The sequence below is a fragment of the Furipterus horrens genome, unplaced genomic scaffold (genome assembly GCF_987537825.1).
Source record: "Furipterus horrens unplaced genomic scaffold, mFurHor1.1.pri manual_scaffold_7, whole genome shotgun sequence".
Classification (NCBI taxonomy): Eukaryota; Metazoa; Chordata; class Mammalia; order Chiroptera; family Furipteridae; genus Furipterus; species Furipterus horrens.
Genome location: NW_028327177.1, coordinates 112,985,181 through 113,008,762, shown reverse-complemented (window position 1 = coordinate 113,008,762; position 23,582 = coordinate 112,985,181). Strand labels below are relative to the sequence as shown.

The following is a 23,582-nucleotide window of genomic DNA, read 5'->3' as shown; positions in this document are numbered from 1 at the left end:
AATTACTGAGCTAGAAGATCATAAAACCGAAGATTATTTTTCTCTCTCAAGACACTAGAAATTAGAAGTTCAGATCCATACATAACATTTTTGTGCCAGAGTTACATAACCTATGTTTAAAAAGCAACCAGAAACTGTAAATATTATACATATATAATATTAACAATAATAATAATTTGAAGCATTATGCAGAGCACTATAAAATGCCTTACATTATTATCGATCTATATTACATTTGATATTATTATTAGTGCCACTAATAATATTTTCCCAACACTCACAATCTGAGAACATATTCTGAGCCCTGTCTCCAAATGTTTGGCTCTCCCTGACTCGGCAGCTGACTTGAATTCCTTGTTCACTGTCTGGTGATTCATTGCACTAAATACCATTTTCCTGATAATTAAAAACTGCTCACTGGCAAGTGGGAGCAAGAACAGGCTGATGCAAGATTTATGCAGAAACACAAAACGAGCCGAAAGACAAATGACCTGTTCTGCCTAGCTAAAGGCATTCTTTTTTCTCATCATCTTCTGGGACTTCAGAAAGGCTAGCTATAAGGGGAGAGAGAGCCCGGAGAGATGTGTCATTCAGAGATCAGACAGTGCAGGGGGAGCCACTAAGTGCATGTGCTCAGCCAAATTACTCTTCTGATTTAAACTAGATGACCAGTGATGGCCACCCCCAGCCCGAGGGGTGTGGGCCAGGACTATTAGCTAGGTCAGCCCTATCAGACCCTATCAGAAGAAAAGTACCGAGTTTGAGCCATTTGTTAGACTTTTGATTTCACTTTCTTTTCCTCAATGTAACAATGGTATCCTCAATGTCAGGGAACACAAGTACTGATTCCTAGTGCTGCATAGACGTCAGGCATTCTAGTTAACATCACATCACCACTCCTAGGCTCCTCACAACCTCTTCAGCTTCTTGTGACACAATCAAAATCCCTGGCCCCAGAATAGCTGTGACATTGCATGTGTGTGCACATGTGCACACGCACACACACACACCATAATTCTATAGTCCAGCAAGGTAGAAAACTTCTCTTTGTGAGTAAACTACACCTGTCCTTAAAGTGTGAACTTTCTCTCACCCATTACTGGCCTAAAAGAATCCTGGCACCATCAAGAGATTAGCCATTCTCCTCTGGGAATACTAGCTCCTTCCCAGAACTGGTTGGGGCCAATATCTGTAAAGCTCATTAATGGGGAATCCTTTCTCATTCATTCTTATATATGTCTTTACTTGCAAGCCATTCATTATAGCACATTCTAGATTGTTTAATTAGTTTCCATGGAAGAGATCCTTTAGGACAGCTTAACATACATCATTTAAAAGCCCTTGATCTAAAATAACAAAGTGGTTATTTTTAAAGTAACTAATATAACTCTAAGCAGCTTACATCCCTCACTGCCCACCCCACTTCCTCTTCCTACCTACCCAAATACTTCCTACAACAATTTACTGGTGATTATCATGAGTAAAAAGTATCAGTTTGTGAGCCCTCTCTGCGCTAGGCACTGTGCTAGGCATGTCATCTGCACTGTGATCTTTAATATCATCACCACCCTAGGAAGGCAGTGTTATTGCCCCCACCTCCAGACAGGTGTGGACTTGTTGCATTTTTATGGGTTAGTAAGAGGTTTTGGGCTTCTGACCTCACCTCTGGGCCCTGGCCTCTGGGCTCTTGGCCTCCTTTTCTCTCAGCACAGAATTTGATAAAAGTTACAGGCTGTTGACACCTACTGCTGTCCCTTTTGCATTTTGAGTGGGTCTGTTGTTGCCTCATCTCATGTCCCCCCCCCCCCCCTTCAGTGCACACTGGCTGACTTCCACCTGTGGCATCTGTACTTTTGTTTGTTGGTTTGTTTTCATTTATTGAGGTAACATTCATTAATAGCATTTAGAAATTTCAGGTGTACATTATAGTTCACTATCTGTACACTCTATTGCATGTTCACCACTCAAAATCTAATTTCCTTCTGTTACCATATATTTGACCCCCTTTACCCAATTGACCTAAATGCTCTCTCTGGCCTTGGAGCCTCACCATCCAGCTGCATAGCAGGCCAAAGAGCCCACAGCCAATGACTGATGGGAATCATGTGCTAATATCACAGCTCCCTCCCCTGTAGGCTGGACCACTCTGAAGCCTGTGATGATTTACACTGGCTCCAAGAGCTTCCCCTGGTTAAGCCTGCTTCAGTTACTCACAGTGGTAAGTGGCTTGAGAGCACATTCTTCATAGGCTCTCTTCCTTTCTGTCTTACTTCCCCACTCACTTATAGGGACTTCTTGGGATCAACTCCCAAATAAGCCACTTGCCTTCAAAACCATGTCTCAAGGTTTGCTTCTGGAGCTGCTGATTTGGCTTTGCTAGACACTTTCAACCTTTCAGTCCTCCCTATTTCTTCCTTTTCCACTGTTATTCAAGTAGAATCTCTCTCTCTCTCTCTCTCTCTCTCTCTCTCTCTCTCTCTCTCTCTCTCTCTCTCTCTCTCTCTCTCTCTCTCTTCCAAGAAGCATGCTAGGGTGGTGTTGATCATCCTTTAAAGCAGGCCTTCTAGCATGCTGGGGGTGACTTTATTTAGTGACTGAGAATAACCCATCTTTTAGAAAAAGCTTTTCCTCTGAGCAGTGTACCAGGCTCTCTGACTTTAAGAAAATATCCCCTCAATTCTTTGCTCTATTTTCCTTCTCTGGATTATACTCCAGCACTTCCAATCCTTGCCTGAATTGGTGACCAAGCCAACACTAATTTGGGGGAGCTGTAGAATCATCTTCAGAAGATTTTTGGATTAAAAAAATGTCAAAATTAGACCATGTGTGAAGGGCTGGGAGTCACCTGAGGATAAGCTGGTGTGGGGGATGCAGAGCTGAGAGGGCAGAGCTTGGGGAACCTGACATCCAGCCTCAGCCCTGGGCCCCAGCCGAGGGCACATAGCATTGTGCTTTCCCAGACCTGCCTGCTTGCTGGCCCGACTCGCCCATGAACCAGACAGCAGCAGCAGGCAGGGAAAATGCCACCTCTTCCAAAGGACAGGATGCTGGACCATGTAGTTAAGCTTTTGAAGCCTCCCTTCCCACCACACACCACCACCATGAAAATAGTTTCTGTGCTTTGCCTAATGACACATCTAACATGGTGAAGAATTACATTGTGAACGAATCCATTTGTTTCTTGGGTTCCATTTCCTTTTTTTGTCCCCTCTCCTCTACTTTCTGAACCCATTTTTTTCTGCAATGACAATTCTCTATTTTGTCCCCATGCACAGCTATTTATCTTACCACTGTAAACATCACTGACAAAGTCTATATTCCATTCTGTATTTCTCGTTCACCATTTTATTCGTTTTTCATACTTCAATGTGTCTGAAGGCAAGGGGGTTCAATTATCATTTTTCTTTTATTGCACCTCATTTTTTCTCTTTAGACATTGCTCTTTTCTCTATGAATATTTTCTGTGCTTTTCTCTTCAGATTTTCTTTTCTGGTAAGCTGTCTTGGTATTTATATCTTGAGGTTTTTCTAATAGCAAATTCCTTTTTTTTTTTTTTAATCCATCCTCATCCCTCTTCCAGCCCTGGACACAGCCATCAGTAATAACCTTAACAGTGGCCTCCACTCAGAAAAGTTGTCAAGTTGATAAATATTGATATCTACCCTACCATTTTACCACCACTTTCCCGCTAATGCATTTGGCTGGCATCAATCAGCTTGCTTGCCTTCTGTGAGCGCCTGGTAAGGGAACTGGTCCTTATCTGTCACTTATAAGTAATCTGCTCCACATTTCACAAAAGCTCAAATACAGAAGAGAATATGGAGGAGAAGGAGAAGTAGAGGACAGAGATCAGGGCTAGCATGGCCCAGAGGGAAGGGAGATAGGGAGGCCCATCAAGGCAAGAAGAGGCAGCCTGGTGTGCAGGAGAGACCCCCCAGCCATACCATCACTGCTTGAGAAAGAAGCCAGTGCTTAATGACCACCATTCCTCTCTGGGATGTTAACCCTGCTTATCTCCTCCAATAAGGCTCCCCAGGGATGAAGATCTACATTGACCCCTTCACTTATGAGGACCCCAATGAAGCTGTCCGGGAGTTTGCCAAGGAGATTGATGTCTCTTTTGTGAAAATTGAAGAGGTCATCGGAGCAGGTATGGCTCTCCCCTCCCCTTGTTTCTGTTCTCTTAGTGTCCAAACGCCTTCTGCCCACCACTCTAGGTGTTCTCTACCATCTTTCTCCCTCAGAGATGAGTTTCACCATGTACAGCGTGTTTGTAGGGGTTTTTGGAGGACCTTGATAGTGGTGGCATGTTTGGTGTTGTAGAGAAGTCAGCTGTAGTTTTAAAAGACTCAAAAATAATTCTGGAAATGGACCCCCAAATTCAGATAAGGAAAAACTACTCAATTGAGAAGACTTTGGAAGAAGTAGAAATTTTTAGAAGCTGGTCCCACTCACTGACAACTCCATGCCTTTGGGCCAAGATTTCCTCCTTTCCTACACCCATGCATTTGGAGACAGACCATGATGAGTTGAAGATGAACCACTGTTTTCAAAAGAAAACCCACCCATAACCAAATTTTCTGCAGAAGATCTATGATATGAATGATAATGCAAGATAAATTTCACTCCCAAGAAACGTGTGTGCTCTCATTCATTTTGCTGCAGAGGAATAGAAACTCAGCCCAGCAGAGAACTGATTGCCTGAGGTGCTGTCAGGAAATCCTACCTAAAGGCTGATCTAGAATTTTTATCCTTCTTTAATGGATCAGTAGTTGAGTCAATTAGACAATGAACCCAGACTTCTTAATGTGAGTAAAATATACTAAAGTATCATTGTTTTATAAGTAATCTCTTTATTACTTCCTCTGTTGTTTCCTTAAAAGATGTGTTTGCATTGTGTATTTTTTCCTACTTTTATTTTCTTCCACAATGTTCTCTGTCTCTTCTTCAATTCTTATTAGCCATTGTTCAAGCTCTTGTTGCATATATATGCTAAAGTCTTTTTAGCTCCTATGTCTAGAAGTGCTTTATTCATATATTTGGAGAACCATTGAATTGCCTCTTCCAATAATATTTTAACTCTATAAAATATGTTTAGTCAAAGCCTCACAGACAGCTACTCCATATTTTATCTTTAGGGGGAAAGTCATCATTCTTCCACTCACTGCCTCCTTTAATGCGCTCAGGGGTCAAAAAGCCATCTGTGAATTGGAAGTTGCATTTGAAAGCTTGCCCCATTAGGCCACCATTTCCATGCTCCAGTTTTCCTCTTAAAGAGCTCCAACCTCATGGCATCACTGTGGTTGGTGCTGGGACTCCCTCTGTCCAGAAACACCACTCTCCTCCCACCAGCACCTCAGGAGTTCCAGCTGGCTGGCCATAATCTCATTCACATGAGTCTATACATATTTCCCATTGACTTTCATTAAATATGTTACTGAACCACGACTTTCACTTCTGTGCAGATAATTTTCTCTTCCTCCTTAGACACTGACATATTTAAGGATCCTGCCTTGGAAGGCTGGATACCAGATAAATTGGATTACTCTTAGAGGCACAGATTTCTCCAGTAAACCTGAAAGAGTGTTGGGGAGGCAGGCTTTCAGTCTTGCACCCTATTTCCCTATATTATTAATTGTTGTTATGTCATGTGGTAATGGTGCTAGTGATTTTAATGTTGTTATTTATATCATGTGCTTAAAGCAATGTGTCCTGGACTGCATTTCATCCCAGAGAGCACACATCAGCCACATTCTGCCTTTGTCAGGGATGAGTAAAAAGCCTTCTCACTTATGATCCTGCCAGGGAGTTACAATATGGGGTGAGCTCACCAACTACTGGATACCTAAAAAGGGACAACTGATGGCCACGCTTCATCTTTCACCTTCCATTTTTGTGTAGCCTTTGCCGATGTTTGTGCGTTGCACTCAGAGAAGCTCAGTCCTTTTTGTGATTCACATAGTACTGGGGAAGAATTGATACTTTGAGCAGTTTATAAGATGCCCATCAGCTTGGGATAAAGACCTCTGACTGGTTGCTGCTGACCACCCTCTACCATACACTCATGTCCTTGAGATTAAGAAATGCCAGAGATAAGCCCTGTGGATAGTAATTCACTATGTGTAACTCGGTGCCATTTTAACAGAAGACATGATTGGTTGGAACCAATCTCTCTCCGTTCTCCAGTTCTTTTTCTCCTTTGTCCTCACTCTTGCTTCTCCCACACCCTGCCTCATTGAGACTGGTTTCACTTGGTGCTAAAAGAGCTGGTATGAAGGGCAAGTTTTAAAAAATATTTTTTTTTTGTAAGGTAAGTTTTGTACTGTATAATTGGCAATATTTCTTTTAACCATCTGCCAGATTTGGAGCAGGGGGCAAAAACAGGGTTGCAGAATGGTGACAAAACATCAAAAGAAGAATCAGAATAATTTTGTCATTCCTTCACTTGTTTCTTCATCAAGCTCTTATTGAACACTACTTGCATGCTGGACATGGAATTTCAGAGGTGAAAAAAACTGCTCTTCCCCTCATAGATCTGACCGTCTCAATGGCAAACAGCCCAGTGATAATGTGTTCAGTATCTTACATCGTCTGCAACACAGGCGTGTACAAAGTGTTGGCCCGAAACAGCAGTGTTCAGTATTATTCTGGGAGTGGGTAGTGGTGTCAGGAAGACTTCACCAAGGAGATAACCTTTGGCCTGAGCTTTCAAAGGTGAAAACTAGTAGGAAACAGTAAGTTTCTCTAAAACTCATAAAATATTGAGACAGAGAGGAAATTTTAATGATTTAAGGAAGAAATTTAATATGACTTCCATCAGTGGTGTGCTGGAGGCAGCTTCAGTACCTTGCAAAAGCCAATTATGTGCATCTCTTTCCAGTGCCGTGTTCAGTGACATCATGTTGGTAACTTGACATCAGCCATAGTAGTATTTACATCATGGGAACTGGCAAATGCTTTAAATCAGGGGTATTGGTTTCTTTGTTTTTTTGGAGAGCTGGTAGTTGAACACTTACTTCCAGGCTGTGCAAAGAGATTGCAGAGGAACCAGCCCATACCTGCTGAGTCAGAGCCAGAGGAGAGGGTCATATTTGTTGCAGAAGGGATTAAGTTGAGAGTGCAAGATCCTTATTCATTAAATATTAGTTCTGGGCCTGAGACTGTAGTAAGTCCTGGAAAATACACTGAAGCCTAACAAGCCTATCTTGTGGGGGTTATTTTCTAACATAAACACACAATGGCACTCCACAAGAGGAGGGTAGGCAATTGAAAACTAAGTCGAGGGGCCCAAAGAACACATAGGTAGAGGTTGGAAAGGGAGAGGCATGATAGCAGGGAAGGATCCAGGGAGGAGGGACCTGGGGGGCCCCTGAGGATATGGAAGCTTTGGATGGGCTGACACTCTATGTAGCACATCCCAAAAACAAGGAGGGGAGAAGGCTGCTGGGGAGGGATTTGCTGAGGATAAGTATTAAGCATTGAGGCTGGAGGATTAGTCTCAGGCCTAGGGACCCGGAGACTGCAGCATAAATTTTACCCTATAGAAAATGGTGAACTCCTCTAGGTTTCTGAGCAGGGTGAGTGATAGAAATGAGGTGGGGAGATGAAACTGATAGATACTGTGTTTGGAATGGACTGAAAAGAGACGATGGGAAAGGGTGGGTATGATCTTAGAGGCATGGAGACCAGTTATGGGCCTTTGTCTGGAGAGGGTTTGAGATAGTGGATGTTGGGCTTGAGGGTGGTAAGGAAGGCTGCACTGAAGTAACTAAATTGATCTAAACCAGAATGTATCCAATCATGGTGAATGGAGTGACTGCTGGCCTTGGTGATTGGAGTTGATGGGGAAATGTGGCTTGGAGAAGTGCCATGGCAAGAAATAATGTTACAGAAACAGGGGAGTCCAAAAATCCCCAGAGTTTGCTGCTGGGGGATGGGGAGAAGTAAGCAGCTTTTCAAATGCTTCCACATGCCTGAGGCTGGTGGCTACTGTCTTTCTTATGCAAATGGCTTTAATGCATCCAAAGCCTCAGGCAGATGGGAGGAGTCTTGAACCAGGGGACGGTATGAAAAGCACACAGAGCCTATGTAAGGTTCTGTGAATGGTCAGAACTGTTTGCAACGCCCACTGCGTCAGATGACGCAGTCAGGGATATATAAGCAGCTGCAGACATTTTAGCTCGGACTCTCTGGGACTGTCTCTCAAGCTCTCGTTCGGGCTCTGGCTCTCAAGCTCAGACTCTCGCTCTGGCTCTGGCGCTCGGACTCTCTCAGACTCTCTCTGGCTCTTGCTCGTGCTCTCACTCTGAGACACTCTCGCGCTCGCTCTCTCGCTCTCTCGTGTGCTCCCTCCACGTGGCTTGGTGAAGGGGCCTTCTCCATGTGGCTTGGAGAAGGGGTCTCCAGGCTGCTTTAAGAGGCTCTCGCCATGCAGTTTTGAGAAGGAGAGAAGATCCACCCGGTTTGCAGAAAGAAGGCAGTTTGCAAGGAGGCTGAGAATCCAGGTGGTTCTGCATTGAGAGCTGGAGGGCACCACAGCACAGAAAGGACCTCCCCAATCAGATTGAATGATTGGCAGCTGCTGGTAAAGCTGAACTGTGTTGGGAAAGTAGGGAAACGGTTTCTCTGACTTCCCTAAAACTAGCCTGGTTTGGAAGGGGGGGAGGCAAGGATATGTGTTTGTGGGTGTTTTAAAGAGCATAAGACTTAACAACGGAAATCCGCAAATAACTAAATCTATATAACTGTTAAATAAACAATTCGTTTTCTTTTCACCAAACTCTGGTATTGAGAGTTATAATTTTGGCGGCGGGCAATCGGGCCCCTAACTAAAGAGCCCGTGGGTTTGTTTTCAACTGGAGCAGCCCAGGGGTTCTGTAACAATTTGGCGACCCAGATGGGACATTAATAATTGCCCGTGGCAGGTCGACACCCTTGGGAGACACCTTCTGAGGGCGCCGACCGCCTAAGCACGCCAGTGTGGTGAAAAGAAAATAGAACTGAGAAGGGATTAGAGAAGTAAGATTGTTTGCTAAAACTTATATCTGTGTATTTCTAAAATAATGGCATCGTGGATACTAGATTTGTTTGTCCGATTAGGAGAATTCCTGGAAGTAATAGAATTATGGATGCCGGAGTGGTATATATGTTTTCTAGTCCTTGGGATTGTTTTGGTTATAGCCATTAGCATATATGTCTGGGTTAATGGAAGCAGTTCTGGGCAAGTCCCTGATGGCAGCCCACTGGAGAGAATTTTGGAAAATTGGGATATGTACTGTCGTTATCCTATGACTAAGAAAATATTAATTTATTATTGTAATACTGTTTGGCCTGAGTATGTTCTGGGTGGTAAGAAAAGGTGGCCTGTGAATGGTACCCTGAATTATCATGTCATTAAGCAATTGAAAAGGTACTGCCTGCAATCAGGAAATTGGGAAGATGTTTATTATCTAAATGCATTTGCAGAGTTGCATAATAAGACCTTAGCAGAAATGGAGGCCCAAATAATGGTGCAGAGGAAAAAAGAGGTCTCAAAGCCTTTTCCTGAGAGTCAAACGCCGGAAGAAAGGGAGAATGAGGAAGTAGCCCTCTTTAATTCTCTAAATCCGGGAGACAAAGGCCCTAATTTGGCGCCAAGCCAGGCACAGGTGGGGGCGGTTCAGGAGGCCATAGCTTCCGCAGCAGTGGCTCCACCTCCTCTGCAGGAGGCCCAGGCTTCCGAGGTGGCGGTTCCTGTGGCGCAGCGCCCTCTGCAGGCGGCCGCAGCTCCTGCAATGCCAGTGGCGATGGCACAGCACCCTCTGCAGGTCGAGGTTGCTTCCACCATGCCACTTCCAGAGACGGAAGTGGCTTCCGCGGTGCCTGCCCTTTTTCAAACTCAAGGGACTTCTCTCGCGCCACCCTTTTTGGAGCCAGCCTCTGAAGTGACTACAAAGTCAATGACTCCATCCTTACAGGAGAAGGAGAGGGTCTCCCCCGCCAGAACCCGCCAAGGAACTCAGTATAGTCAGGGGACCTCCCAATTTGGAGCAAGCCAATTCCCTCTACGGCAGTACCCAATAGGTGGAATAAATCAGCAAGGCCAGCCCTCTGGCTACTATTGGGCCCATACTCCGTTTTCCACTTCAGATTTGCTAAATTGGAAAAATTCTAACCCCTCATATAGGGAAGATCCTCAGAAAATGACAGAGCTTGTTGCCTCCATTTTTGCCACTCATAACCCGAACTGGGCAGATGTACAGGCTCTCCTAAATATTCTGCTAACTGGGGATGAGAAGCGACTGGTTACAAGTAAGGCTAATGAAGAGGCTCAGCGTCTCCATGGAGAGGATCCCCATGGGACCCCCGACCCAACTGTGGCAATTCCTTGGACAGAGCCTAACTGGGACCCAAATGGTGGAGGCCTAGTTCCTTTGAAACACTACAGGAAGTGTATATTGGAAGGACTTAGAAAAGGGGTACCCAAGCCAAAAAGCCTGAATATGGTACAGACTATTCAGCAAAAACCAGATGAGGATCCTTCTGAGTTCTTAGAGAGGATCTATCAAGCCTATAGAAAGTACACTGATGTTGATCCACAAGCACAAGAGAACTTAAGAATGGTGAACATGACATTTATTGGGCAGAGTGCCCCAGATATTAGACGGAAACTCCAGCGTATAGACGGAGTATTAGGAATGAGCCGCTCTCAGTTAGTGGACATCGCATTTAAAGTTTACCATGCAAGGGGAGTAGAAAAGAGAAGACAGGACTTGATGTTCTTTAAAACAGGCTGGAGAGGCCAAAGGAAGAGACAGGACCCTAAAGAGAGGAGGAAAGAGCTATTGGGCAAGGACCAGTGTGCCTATTGCAGAAAGAAGGGCCACTGGAAAAATGAGTGTCCAAATCATAAGAAGGGAAGTAGAAATGAAAACCCTTGCACCCATTCGGACCTGGGGACAGAGTCTTACTGAAGACCTGGAAGACGCAAAGTCCCGAACAGCAGCTGGCTGAACAATGGACTGGTCCCTATGATGTTATGCTAACAACACATTCTTCGCTGAAGCTGGTAGGAATCAAGCCCTGGATACACCACACACGGGTAAAACGAGCACCGCCTGAGGAGGACACAGACCCTGCTGCTGTGACTGACACCGAAAGGGAAAGTTGGACCTGCACTCCAGAAGAAGATTTGAAATTACTCTTTCGAAAAAAAGGACAGTGAACTGAAACACAGATTAAAAGTGTTTCTTTTGCTTTAGGCATGTGCTTGCAAATCTAGGGAATTTTAGCTGCCAAATACTGAGTTTGGGTAGAGTCCTTTACAGTGTGGAAAAGAATTGGAAATGGGTTACGGTTAAATCTGAATGGGTAAATATATAGAAAGGTTGTGAAAGTTTTTAAACCTTGGAAGAGGGAAACCTCAACTACTTGTGGTCTAACTGTATGGTTACTGTACCTCTGTATTGGCATTTAGCCATTGGGGACCTATGAAAGGTCATTTGGAATTCCCTGTGTTGGCATTTAGCCATTGGGGACCTATGTAAGGTCATTTGGAATTCCCTGTGTTGGCATTTAGCCTTGGGACCTATGAAAGGTCATTTGGAATTCCCTGTATTGGTTTGGCATTAGCCATTAGAGACCTATGTAAGGTCTAGAATTCTCTGAGGCCCAGGAAGGGTCTGGAATTCTCTGTATTGGTACTGGCCATATAATCTGAAAGGAAAATTGAGGTTTCCCAGAGAAAGTTAAGAAAAGTTCACATGTAGGAAAGTGAACAAAAGAAAGTATAAGGCATGGAAATGCAATCTTGGGAATATTAGAAGGACAAGGATTTTCCTTCACACTGTGTATTTTTCTCCTTACCTGATCCCTCCAGAATTTGGCAATTTAAAGGAGTAAGTAATTACCGTTAGGTTTCTTTGCATAAAACTAAAAAGACCAGTTGTTAATAAAGGTATTGTTAACCAAGACTTTTGACTGGAGTGACATGCCTGAAGGAGGCATGCTTAGGCTCTGGCTGTTACCAGAAAGCCCTGAGGAACTGGACTTGACTTTTGAAGCTAAGGAAAGCCCAGAAGGAAAAAGGCCTGACACCTTGGTTGGTTGTGCGGTTCATGGCAGTCTTTCCAGGGAAGGAACGAAGGTTGCTTTCCTGAAGGATGGCTAAAAGGAACCTCAAGGCACAATGGAAAACCCAAAGGTTTTGGGAAGGCAGGTGTTTGCAGGCAAGGCTGAATGGCAGGTATGTGGCTCAGCTTCTGTGCCCTAATGGGCAAACTAAAAGTCAACATGAAGGTTCCTTGCGTAAGTTCCAGCAAAGTAGACTTAAAGATCATATGTGATCAATCACTGCTCTTGTTGTGTTTATGCAAATGAACAGGCTAAATTAAAACTGGACTTAATGCAGCCCTTTACTGACAAGGAGGGTGATCTTAAGGAGAAAAATCATGACTTAAGGAAAATTGCAATGCTCAGTGCAGCTAACTGTCTATAAAGTTTGTTTTTCATTTGAAAGTTAAACCAAGTCTGTGACATTATCAAGGATGCTTTATTTACAGGCAAGAAGAATGTCAAATGCCTTGCAACTGGATGTCTTCCCAATAGGACAGTCTCTCAGATTAAGAGACTGGTTTGTGAATCGTGTTGTGTGATTTAACATGCATGTTCTTTCTGTTTTCATAGGGCATAAGCCTATGATCTCTACCTGAGCGATTATCTGTACATATAGGCCTCACTTAAGAAGCCCATCTGCATTGCCACCTCCTGAGACTCAACGGTTTGGCTGAACTAAGTGGTTGAGTTGGTGAAGTATGGGGTGGTCTGCAGGCTTCACTTTAAAACTGGTTTCTTTTCTGTCCTAATGGCTTGGACAGAAAGGGCCCAGAGGTCTGAGAGGGGGGAAATCCAAAATTTATACCCCTCAACCCAAGCTAAGTATAGTGGGCAAAAGGGCTTTGAACAGGTGTGACGTGCCCTGCACACCTTCCTCCAAAGAAGCCATTTCTTTTCCTAACGTGGGACATTGAAAAATTAATACCTGCCTTTTGTATATAGAGGTTATAGGTTGAATTGTGTTTTTTTAACCTTGTTGCCAAGTCTGTTGCCCTCAGAATATGACAAGAATGCCAGCTTGTCCAGCAGTACCAGCCCTTGGAAACCAAGCATGCTGCTACCCAGGAATAGCCAACTGACCTGGACTCTGCAAGATTCTTCCCCATGTGGGAAGGGCACCCTCCCCTACATCCCCATTCTTATTAGGGATTTTCTAGACCCAAGGGTAGGTAGGACGACGACCACGTTCAGCAGGAAGCAGTTAGAGGAGCATGAGACCTTCGCCCATTGTCCTTTATAAGATTATAAAGGGTCTTAGTCTGAAAGGGGGGAAACTGTTACAGAAACAGGGGAGTCCAAAAATCCCCAGAGTTTGCTGCTGGGGGATGGGGAGAAGTAAGCAGCTTTTCAAATGCTTCCACATGCCTGAGGCTGGTGGCTACTGTCTTTCTTATGCAAATGGCTTTAATGCATCCAAAGCCTCAGGCAGATGGGAGGAGTCTTGAACCAGGGGACGGTATGAAAAGCACACAGAGCCTATGTAAGGTTCTGTGAATGGTCAGAACTGTTTGCAACGCCCACTGCGTCAGATGACGCAGTCAGGGATATATAAGCAGCTGCAGACATTTTAGCTCGGACTCTCTGGGACTGTCTCTCAAGCTCTCGTTCGGGCTCTGGCTCTCAAGCTCAGACTCTCGCTCTGGCTCTGGCGCTCGGACTCTCTCAGACTCTCTCTGGCTCTTGCTCGTGCTCTCACTCTGAGACACTCTCGCGCTCGCTCTCTCGCTCTCTCGTGTGCTCCCTCCACGTGGCTTGGTGAAGGGGCCTTCTCCATGTGGCTTGGAGAAGGGGTCTCCAGGCTGCTTTAAGAGGCTCTCGCCATGCAGTTTTGAGAAGGAGAGAAGATCCACCCGGTTTGCAGAAAGAAGGCAGTTTGCAAGGAGGCTGAGAATCCAGGTGGTTCTGCATTGAGAGCTGGAGGGCACCACAGCACAGAAAGGACCTCCCCAATCAGATTGAATGATTGGCAGCTGCTGGTAAAGCTGAACTGTGTTGGGAAAGTAGGGAAACGGTTTCTCTGACTTCCCTAAAACTAGCCTGGTTTGGAAGGGGGGGAGGCAAGGATATGTGTTTGTGGGTGTTTTAAAGAGCATAAGACTTAACAACGGAAATCCGCAAATAACTAAATCTATATAACTGTTAAATAAACAATTCGTTTTCTTTTCACCAAACTCTGGTATTGAGAGTTATAATTTTGGCGGCGGGCAATCGGGCCCCTAACTAAAGAGCCCGTGGGTTTGTTTTCAACTGGAGCAGCCCAGGGGTTCTGTAACAATAAGAGGCATCAGGTTAAACATCTTGAAGGGATAGGAAGGCTACCCAGCCCCTAGGGTGTGAGTAGTGGTGGTTGTGCAGGCAAGTGAAGGCCAATAGAGTAAAATCTAGAATTATGAGGATGGAGAATTGCATCAACTGCCAAAGTTTCTTCTAAACTTGTGAAAGATATTGAACGAAGGAATAAAAAAGTAACTATGAGCCAGGTGTGATACCATTCAAGAAGACTGAATTATAATTACTCATTGTCTTTATGTAATTATTTAATGTCCATCTTTTATCATCAGGCTCAAAGTTCTGTGGGGACAAAGGTACATGAGTGCGTTGTTCGTCTTGTGCCTAGCCTAATATGCTCAATTAAGTATTTGTCATATATGGTTGAATGAAAGTAGACCCTTGAGGGAAAATCATTACAGGGATAAAAAACTGGGTGGAGTTCAGGAGAATGGGGAGAGGTAGAGTGAGATCATGCATGCTCTGAAACTGGCCCAGTGGAATGAAGGAAGGCTGACCCTTCCCCTTCTCCCGGAAGATAATGGGAAAAATTGAAGTCTCTGCAGAGAGAGGTCAGAAAGCCATCTGGTGTCTTTTGAGTATTTCAGCTCTTTTTAACCATGAATCTTACTAATAAGAGTCACCTCAAATGTTAATGCCAATGCACTGGTTAATTCTGATCAGTTTGGTCAGTAGACTTGCCCAGAGCATAAACCAGGGCTGCCATGTATGACTGGGCCCCACGGCATGGAAGGCACTCCTGGATTGTGCAGTATGTAACCTATAGAACTATACAGCAGCCCTGAGTGTGACTTTCCAGTGCATGGAAATGTAGGTAGAAGTGTCACCAGAAGGTGTCATCCAGAGGAAGACATGCCAATTGTGTTTTAATTAATAAACACATCCTCTCTGACTCCAGCAGCTGCCAATTCAGCATTTCCACAGACTGGCTTATTGTGAGGGAGAAGAAGGCTTATGGCATGGGGGCTGGGTGAGGAGAGTTGGAAAGAGGAAATCTGTGATGTGTACAGATGGGAATGGGGCCAGCAAGGCCCGCCAACCCTTCTCTTTGAAGAAGATGATGGATTTCTTGGGGATGGTTTGATAGAAAGGCTCCCTGCCAGCCTGACCTTCTTGGGCTTATTCAGAGTGAAGGTAAGAGTCACAGAGGAAGTTTCTAAAAGAGAAGAGCAAATATGTCTTCAGTAATTATAATTAATATAGTTGCCATGTACTGAACACTCATCATGTGCCTAACACTGGCCTATATACTTTATAAGCATTATTTTATTTTACCTTCATAACAGCCTTATGAGTATGTGTTTTTAAACTGGGGTGGGGGTGGGGAATCAACATTCAGAGGAGAGCTTGCTGAAGGTCGGGCTGCCAGCTGAACTGATGGTAGAACAAGAATTGAAACCCGGACAGGTCTCATCTGGATCTGGTGAACGTAACACCCACACTACCTGCCACTTTGGTTATTGTTCTGGAAAAAATAAGCTAAGTATACCAGGACATTGTTCCTGATGGTAAATTCTTCCAGCAGAGTGGACACCCAAGCCTCGTTGCTGGGAATGAAGATCCTGTCCTGAACTTCAGTATGCCCATGTCGTATGCTGTAAAGACTGTCCCGCATTTTGTGGGGACAGTATTTCTTCTTACAATACCCTGGTCCCGTCGTCCAGTCCTCCTCTTCTAATATGATCAGTTTTCTGCCTTAAGAAGGACAACAATGAGGCCCGAGGTGCATTTTTAATTATACGTGCTTACTTACATCAGGAAAATAAGTGATATATAGGTATGCAGTTGTCTAACAACCACAAAAAGCTACAAGAAAAGAGAATACTAGTCTGCTCTCACCATCAAGGTATTAGGTATTGTGGACACTGTGTTCGTTCCACCTCATTCACCAACTCCAGCAACCTGGTAATGAGTATCTGGGGGACTCTGCTGAGAAGGAGAATAGGGTTGTAATCGATTAGTAATGCCCTGCCCTGAGTGCCGGGTAAGGAGACAGTGGAATGCTTGCCATGGTTTTACTATCCCTGGTTCAGCAATAACCTACTTATCTTGCACAGGCTCATGTGATAAAACTCGCTGGAAATCATACTTTAAAACCTAGTTTCAATTTAATCTTTAAAAGTCACTTTTCTGGTGGAAGCCTGAATTAGTAACTAGAAGCTCTGCTTTCCCGTTTTCCCCCCAAGGCAGTTTGTGACTTCAAAATGCTGCAAAAAAAAAAAAAAAAAGTACAATTGTGTGTAGATTCGTGCTGCACACAGCCGACAGCTACTTCTCAAAATTCCTGCTGGCAGGTTGGGTGTTTCATTTTCAAAAATTGAAAATTCTTTTCTTCTGATTTTATATTTAATAGCTGAGGTATTTAATGCTGCTGAACCACTTTTTCTCTCTTCCTTATTTTGTCAAGGAGGACAGGGAAGGGGAACTGGCAAGGAGCTTCAACTTATAGGGAATAATTTCAGCAGCTGTCTGGGAGGACAATCACTGGAACTAACTAAATGACCCTCAGCTGACAGCCTTGAGGTTGGTTGTTCTCAAATCTGAGCCAGGCATCAAAATCACCTGGAGGCATTTTAAAACCCACGTCACAGGGCCTCACCTACTGAGCTTCTGATCCAGTAGGTCTAGATAGGTTTCAAGAATCCGCATTTTCTAACAAGGTCCCAGGTGATGCCGATGCTGTTGGGTAGGAACCAAGCTTTCAGAACCTCTACTGAGAACCACTAGCCACCAAATTGGCCTGAAGCTAGAACTGAGTCCTAGCCATGGGGAAGTTTTGCTGTAGGAGAGGCTCCAAGGTCAGCTGCAAAGACACATGCCAATCAAAGTCCAGCCAGACCAAAATTAGGCTGGCTGCAATTACTGTGAGAAAGAATCAACCACAATCACTACCCAAACATTTCTTATAAGCACTTATTTTAAATACAATGTCAATGCTCGATTTGTTGAAAATATTTTAAAGTATGATGCACTTTTATTTTAAAAAATGAAAGAAGCTCTTTATAGAGTTCAGACTGTGGCAAATCAAAAAGCACCACAGACCTCAACCTCTGGCCTTCATTATAGAAAAGGTATAAAAAAATAAAACAATTTCATCAGAATAGTATATGAACCTGAAGTCAAAGATTATAGGTGACAGTTGTTTCTTAGACTGTCAGCCACATAACGCCCTGATTTTCTGTTCATTACTAATAATGGCAATATTCCTGATGAGGTTATACAGATCCTAGAGGGCCAGAGCCCCCAGATGTTAGCACCCTAGGCTTACCTGGGGACATCCTCCATGCCCAGATACCAGATACGGCAGTGGGACTTTCCCACTACCCCTGGCAAAAAGTCCTGCTGTGTCTTGGATGAACCTCCTTCAAGTCCCACTAGGCTGAAGAAACTGACTTTTCTTTCCTTTTCTCTTCCAGTCCCCACCCTCACTCCCTACCCACATGTGTTTCCAACAGTGTGTAGCTTACAAAGCACTTTTCTCAGGCTCAACACCCTGTTATGAAGGGCTGCCAGTCCATCATTTCTTTTTATTGCATAGAGCTGAGAAAGATAAGGCTGGAGATGTGATGTGCCCAAAGTTGGGTATTGGGCTTGGCATAGACTTGATCTTCTTCCTTTACTCCTGACCAGAGATTCCCTGAACTTCGCTCAGGGGCCCCTTAATTACTGGGTGGAGCACAGCCTGTGAGTGCGGCTAATAGATTAAGTGACTTCTTTGCAGTTGGTGCTTGGAGATCATGAAGTCGTTTCTTTGCCAGACAGGAAAAGACCAGTTTTTATAGAATCACTGTTCTTTAAGCCGCTGCTTTCCAGTAATTGCAGAGCACATTTCTGAGATAAGTAATGACCACCACAGCTGTGACCAAGTCCATCTCTCCTGATCCAAGGAGAGTATTTTTTAAGGCTTTATTCTTTTTAGAGCAGTTTTAGGTTCACAGCAAAATTGATAGGAAGGAACATAGATTTTCCATATGCCCCTGCCCCAAGGCATGCACAGCCTCCCCCATTATCAATATCTGCCACCAGGGTGGTACATCTGTTAAAATTGATGAACCTATGTGGACACATTATTATCACCAAAGTCCCTACATTACATTAGGGGTCACTCTTGGTGTTGTTCATTTTATGGATTTGGGAAAATGTATAATGACTTGTATCCACCAGTATAGTATCATACAGAGTAATTTCACTGCCCTAACAATCCTATACTCAGCTTAATGCTCTGCTGCCACAGTCTTAAAGTTCTTGATAATTTTTGAACAGGAAATCCTACATTTTTATCTTGCGCCAGGTCCCACAAATAACATAGCCAATTCTGTAAGAATCTTTTAAACATAGCCATGCCCAGACTGCACCCAGACCAACTAACTGGCACCACTGGAGGTGAGACCCAGACCTCTGTACTTTGTAAAGCTCCCCAGGTGATTTCATTGGGCAGCCAACTTTAGGAACCACTGGTGTAGAAGAGAAGTCCTCACCTGGGTGTTTATGTGTGTCTTGTGGGTAATGTCAGATTCACCTGGAGCACTTTCCAAACTTCACACACTGTTATGTAAAAATTGATAAATTGGTTCATAAATATTCTGATCCCACCTGCCTAGCCAGGCAGGGACATCTCTCTCTCAGATAGTTCCACTGTGTTTACTGTTCTCTGGATACTGAGTTGCTGTGATAGTAACTGCGCAGTTGGCGCATGGTGGTCCCTGGATCATAACTTCATATCCACATAGCTCTGTTCCCTGTGGCACTGCTAACCCAGCACCCCTACCGAGAGGCAGTATGGCAGGAAAAGGGGTGAGCCTGGACAACTGCCCTCACTCTGACTCACCCCTCTGGGGTTTGGGGCATATTTTCATTGTACTCAGTTTTCTTACTAGTAAAATGGACATAATAATTGTTAACTTATGAAGGTGTTGTGAGGATTGATGAAATAAGACCTGCAAAGTGCCTGATACATAGTAGGTGGTCAATAAATGTTGGTGTACTTTCTCCTCCAAGAAGAAATATGAGCAGAACTTTCCCCTCAACTCCCAACTATGTCTTTTCACTAAAAGAAAATAGAACTAATTTTTGTGACAAGGAAGAAATACAAATATTCTTTGATTAGTATATTTATCAAATATGCAATGTGTATTCATTCAGCTTATAGTTATTGAATATCTATCTGTTAAGTCAAGATGTAAGAGGGATGATTCCATGTATATATACACACATACATATAGACACATGTGTACACATATATGAACACATATATGCATGCATATGGACACATAGCACATGCATGCTCACAATACTGTACACACACATATATACATACACACAGATATGACAGATAACTGTTGTTTAGTACTTCTCTTTAAATTTTATTCATTTGCTAATTGTAACCATTTAAACAACATAAAGCCTTGGCTGGTGTGGCTCAGTGGATTGAGCGCTGGTCTGTGAACCAAAAAATAGTTGGTTTAATTCCCAGTCAGGGCATGTGCCTGGGTTGCAGGCCAGGTCCCCAGCTGGGGGCGCACAAGAGGCAACCACACATTGATGTTTCTCTCCCTCTCTTTTTCCTCCCATCTCCACTCTCTAAAAATAAATAAATAAAATCTTCTTTTTTTTAAGTAACTAAGTTTACTAATCTGGGCTTCCCCACTCCTATTCCCATTGTTCTAGACTAACTACTTAAAAAAATAATTTGAAACTAAAAATAAATTTGACATAATTTTTTAAAATATCTTTTTATATACAAACACATACTACATATGGGTACATACTACATAGTACATTCTGTAACTTGCTCTTCTTTTCTTCTTCACTTAACAATATAATGTGGACATCTTTTGATGTCAATACATATCAGTCATCTATTAGTATTCATCTGCTAGCTCATGGTATTCCACAGGATGCCATGTCATTTTCAACCATTCCCTGGGTGATGGTCATATGGTGTTTGGCTATAGACAATGCTGCAGCAAACAGCCTTTTATAAAAATGTAAGTACTGGCACTTCTACTTCTTATGGATAGAGCAGAGATAGAACCTCCAGCAGTTTAGAACCCAAGAATGGGCAAAGCAAAAACCAAACAATATCATAATTATGATACCCCAACTTTTATTTACATGCCTACCATGTACCAGGCAGGCACTACAGCAGGGTGCATAAGCTACAAATGTGAATGAGACTCAGCCTGACCTCAAGCAGTTCACCAAAGTGACATGTGATTAAATGTCAAGACCAATGCTGCACATAATACATATCTTGGTATTGTAAGGTCCATATTGAAATCTTCCTAGTGGTGCTTAAGCCAAACTTTACTCTAGCTCTAGATTCTAACAAGTTTCATTGGCTCCTGAGCAGTTTTGCATGAAAAACCGTTTCATGCAGCTTCCTTCCAATCGTTCTGTAACAGAAAACAAAAGGAACTCCCAACTGAATCACAGTGGAGATGTTAACTGGCTTTTCTAATATGACTAGTAATTTATCTGATTGCTCATAGTGTGGTCCATCATTTTCTTCCAGAAGCTGAAAATAAAAAAGATGATTTTCCCAGCAGAGAGCCATGTTTCTCCTGCCAGACCTTTGATACACATTTCAGTGATGCACTTATAAGTAGGTACTAAACACCTTACGTGAAAGAACTGAAAGTTAGAAAACCAAGTTAAACCATAAAAATAACTTTTAAAAGTACATTTAACGAGGTTCAACAGATTTTTTTTTAAGCAGCTAAAAAATAGTGTCACCAGATTGTTTTTACCCCCAGTGATTTTATTGCAAAAATGTTTAAATGCTGTGGCACCCATGGAGGTCAGCAGCTCCTGTTTGCTTGGGAGAACTATGTGCTGTTCAGTTGCCAGGAGTGTAGTTAGCTGCCAGGCTCCAGCTGCAGCACCTTCAGGTGCATAGCCAGTGACTATGCAGGGCGGGGATACTAGGGCCTGGAATTTTCTGGAATGGGCACTCTTTGCTCTGGAGCTCCTCTCTGGGTTGGATGAGACTGTTAAATCTGCATTGCAGTCTAGGGTTCTCCTTGTCCATAACTGCTTCATTCTTTCTTTTCATACTGTTAGGTCTGATGGTGATTTGGGATTATGGCCAATGCTGCTCCTTGCCCTTTTATCCTGCACAGTGTCTGCTAACTTTCCTTCCTAACTTCTGTGTCTGCTTCTGAAGGACCCAATAGCCACAGATGTTTTCAGGAAAGTGTAGGAACATAAACACCATTTATCTCATTCAGAAAACTAAAAACCTGAATATACCTGCTGACCCCCAGACATTCTTATGCCAGGCTCTGCTAAAAATGAATCATGACTCTGCCAAAGTGAAATTGACCCTTCATTTCAATTATTCAGCTGGGACATGAGTGAAAAACCCAATGTGGAGTAAAACAAACTCCTATATACAAAAAAGCCCAGCCATTGTTAATATAACAAGAATGGTTTGTGGGACATTGATGAACCTGGCAGCCAAGGAGAGTGGTGTGGAATGCAAATGAGTGAACAATGATGACTTCCTGTACTAGTCAGTAGGGGCAGTAGATGCTGCCGAGGAAGCATGTGTACTGTGTGGCCATCACATTCAAAATGACTGAGTGAGCAGAGCAATGAACCTGAATTAAATTTTGCATTAAGCTGGAACATTCCTCCACAGAAACTATTCAGATGACTCAGAATGCTTTCGGGGATGGCGCAATGAGTGTAGCACAAATAAAAGTGTGGCACAAATGCTTCAAAGATGGTCGAGAATCTGTTGAAAGTTATCCACATTCTGGGAGGTCTGAAACAGCAGAACACCTGAGAATGTTGAACGTGTACAAAGATTGGTGACTGACAGTGTGAAAACTAGAAGCTTATCTGGGGATTCCAAAAACTGTGTCCGAGATTTTGATGCAGGATCTTGGCATGAAATGTGTCATGGCAAAATTCGTCCCATGGCTTCTGCTACCAGAGCAGAAGGAACATCATGCTGCAGTTGCTAATGATTTGATTCAAATCACTACCAATGACCCAGATTTCTTCAAGAAGATCGTAATGCTGGGAGAACTGCATGAAGTACCACGATGCCTCCTTTGAAGGGGACTTAGGCATCATTGTCCTATGTACAATGTTTCTTGTGTCTTGTATCTTCTTCAATAAATGTCTATTTTTCATATTTACGTGGCTGGATATTTTCTGGACAGACCTTGGTATACTGAAATTCCACTTTAGTTACCCGAACTATTTCTAAGATCTGTGGTAAGGAACATGTTTTAGTATTCCTTCTCTGTCATGAAATGATTAGAGCCAAGACATTATAGTTACAATGAGAAAACACTATTTCCATTTCTGCCCCTTTAATCATAATTCCACTTTGAGCTCCATTGTTCTTGATAAGCTTCCTCCCCTTGTGGTTCCATAAACCTAGAAGAAAGCTGGTAATAATTGCATTCTTATTGCAGGAGAGTTTGGAGAGGTGTACAAAGGGCGTTTGAAACTTCCAGGCAAGAGGGAAATCTACGTGGCCATCAAGACCCTAAAGGCCGGGTACTCGGAGAAGCAGCGTAGAGACTTTCTGAGTGAGGCGAGCATCATGGGCCAGTTCGACCATCCCAACATTATTCGTCTGGAGGGTGTGGTCACCAAGAGTCGGCCAGTCATGATCATCACAGAGTTCATGGAGAATGGAGCCTTGGATTCCTTTCTCAGGGTAAGAGAAGCTCAGAGGCATGAATGATATTAACACTGATGGATGCTGGGGAATGCTGGCTGGGGAGAAATGTCTGCGTGAGGATAACCTGGCATTCAGGAATTGCTCTGTAAAATGTGTGTGGGTGTTGGCGGTGTTCATGAGGTTAACAGACTTGTTCCTAAAGAAAAGAATAAAGAGCTTGTGGACCCCTCAGTAGGAAGATGGCATGTTGTAGGGCCTCGATAAATGCTTGACAGATGAATAAGAATGAATAGATGGGGTTAGAGAATGACCATCAGCATCTTTACGAATCATGGAGATTGAAGAGACTTTCAACTGCTCCATAGTCCCGTGTGATTCATGCTGATGCCGGTGGCCATCTCTGCCTTTTCCCTGGCACAGCTGCTCTCCCCTCCCAGCCAGCTCTTATCATTTGCAGTTCACAGATAAAACAGATTGCCTTTTTCTGATGCTTGGGTCACCTGCCTTCTGGGCAAGAAAGGGGAAGATTAGGTCACCAGCATCCGCAGGTCTTTTCTGG

At 43.5% G+C, this 23,582-nt stretch overlaps 1 protein-coding gene across 1 annotated transcript in view; it reads left to right on the top strand.

Annotated features, from left to right (window-relative positions):
• EPHB1 (EPH receptor B1) overlaps positions 1-23,582 on the top strand; it is a 153,694-nt gene that overhangs the window by 74,068 nt on the left and 56,044 nt on the right. Inside the window, exons 7-8 of the mRNA XM_090284300.1 lie at positions 4,028-4,150; positions 22,812-23,059. Coding sequence (XP_090140426.1) covers positions 4,028-4,150; positions 22,812-23,059 — 371 coding nt within the window. The remainder of the gene's footprint in view (positions 1-4,027; positions 4,151-22,811; positions 23,060-23,582) is intronic.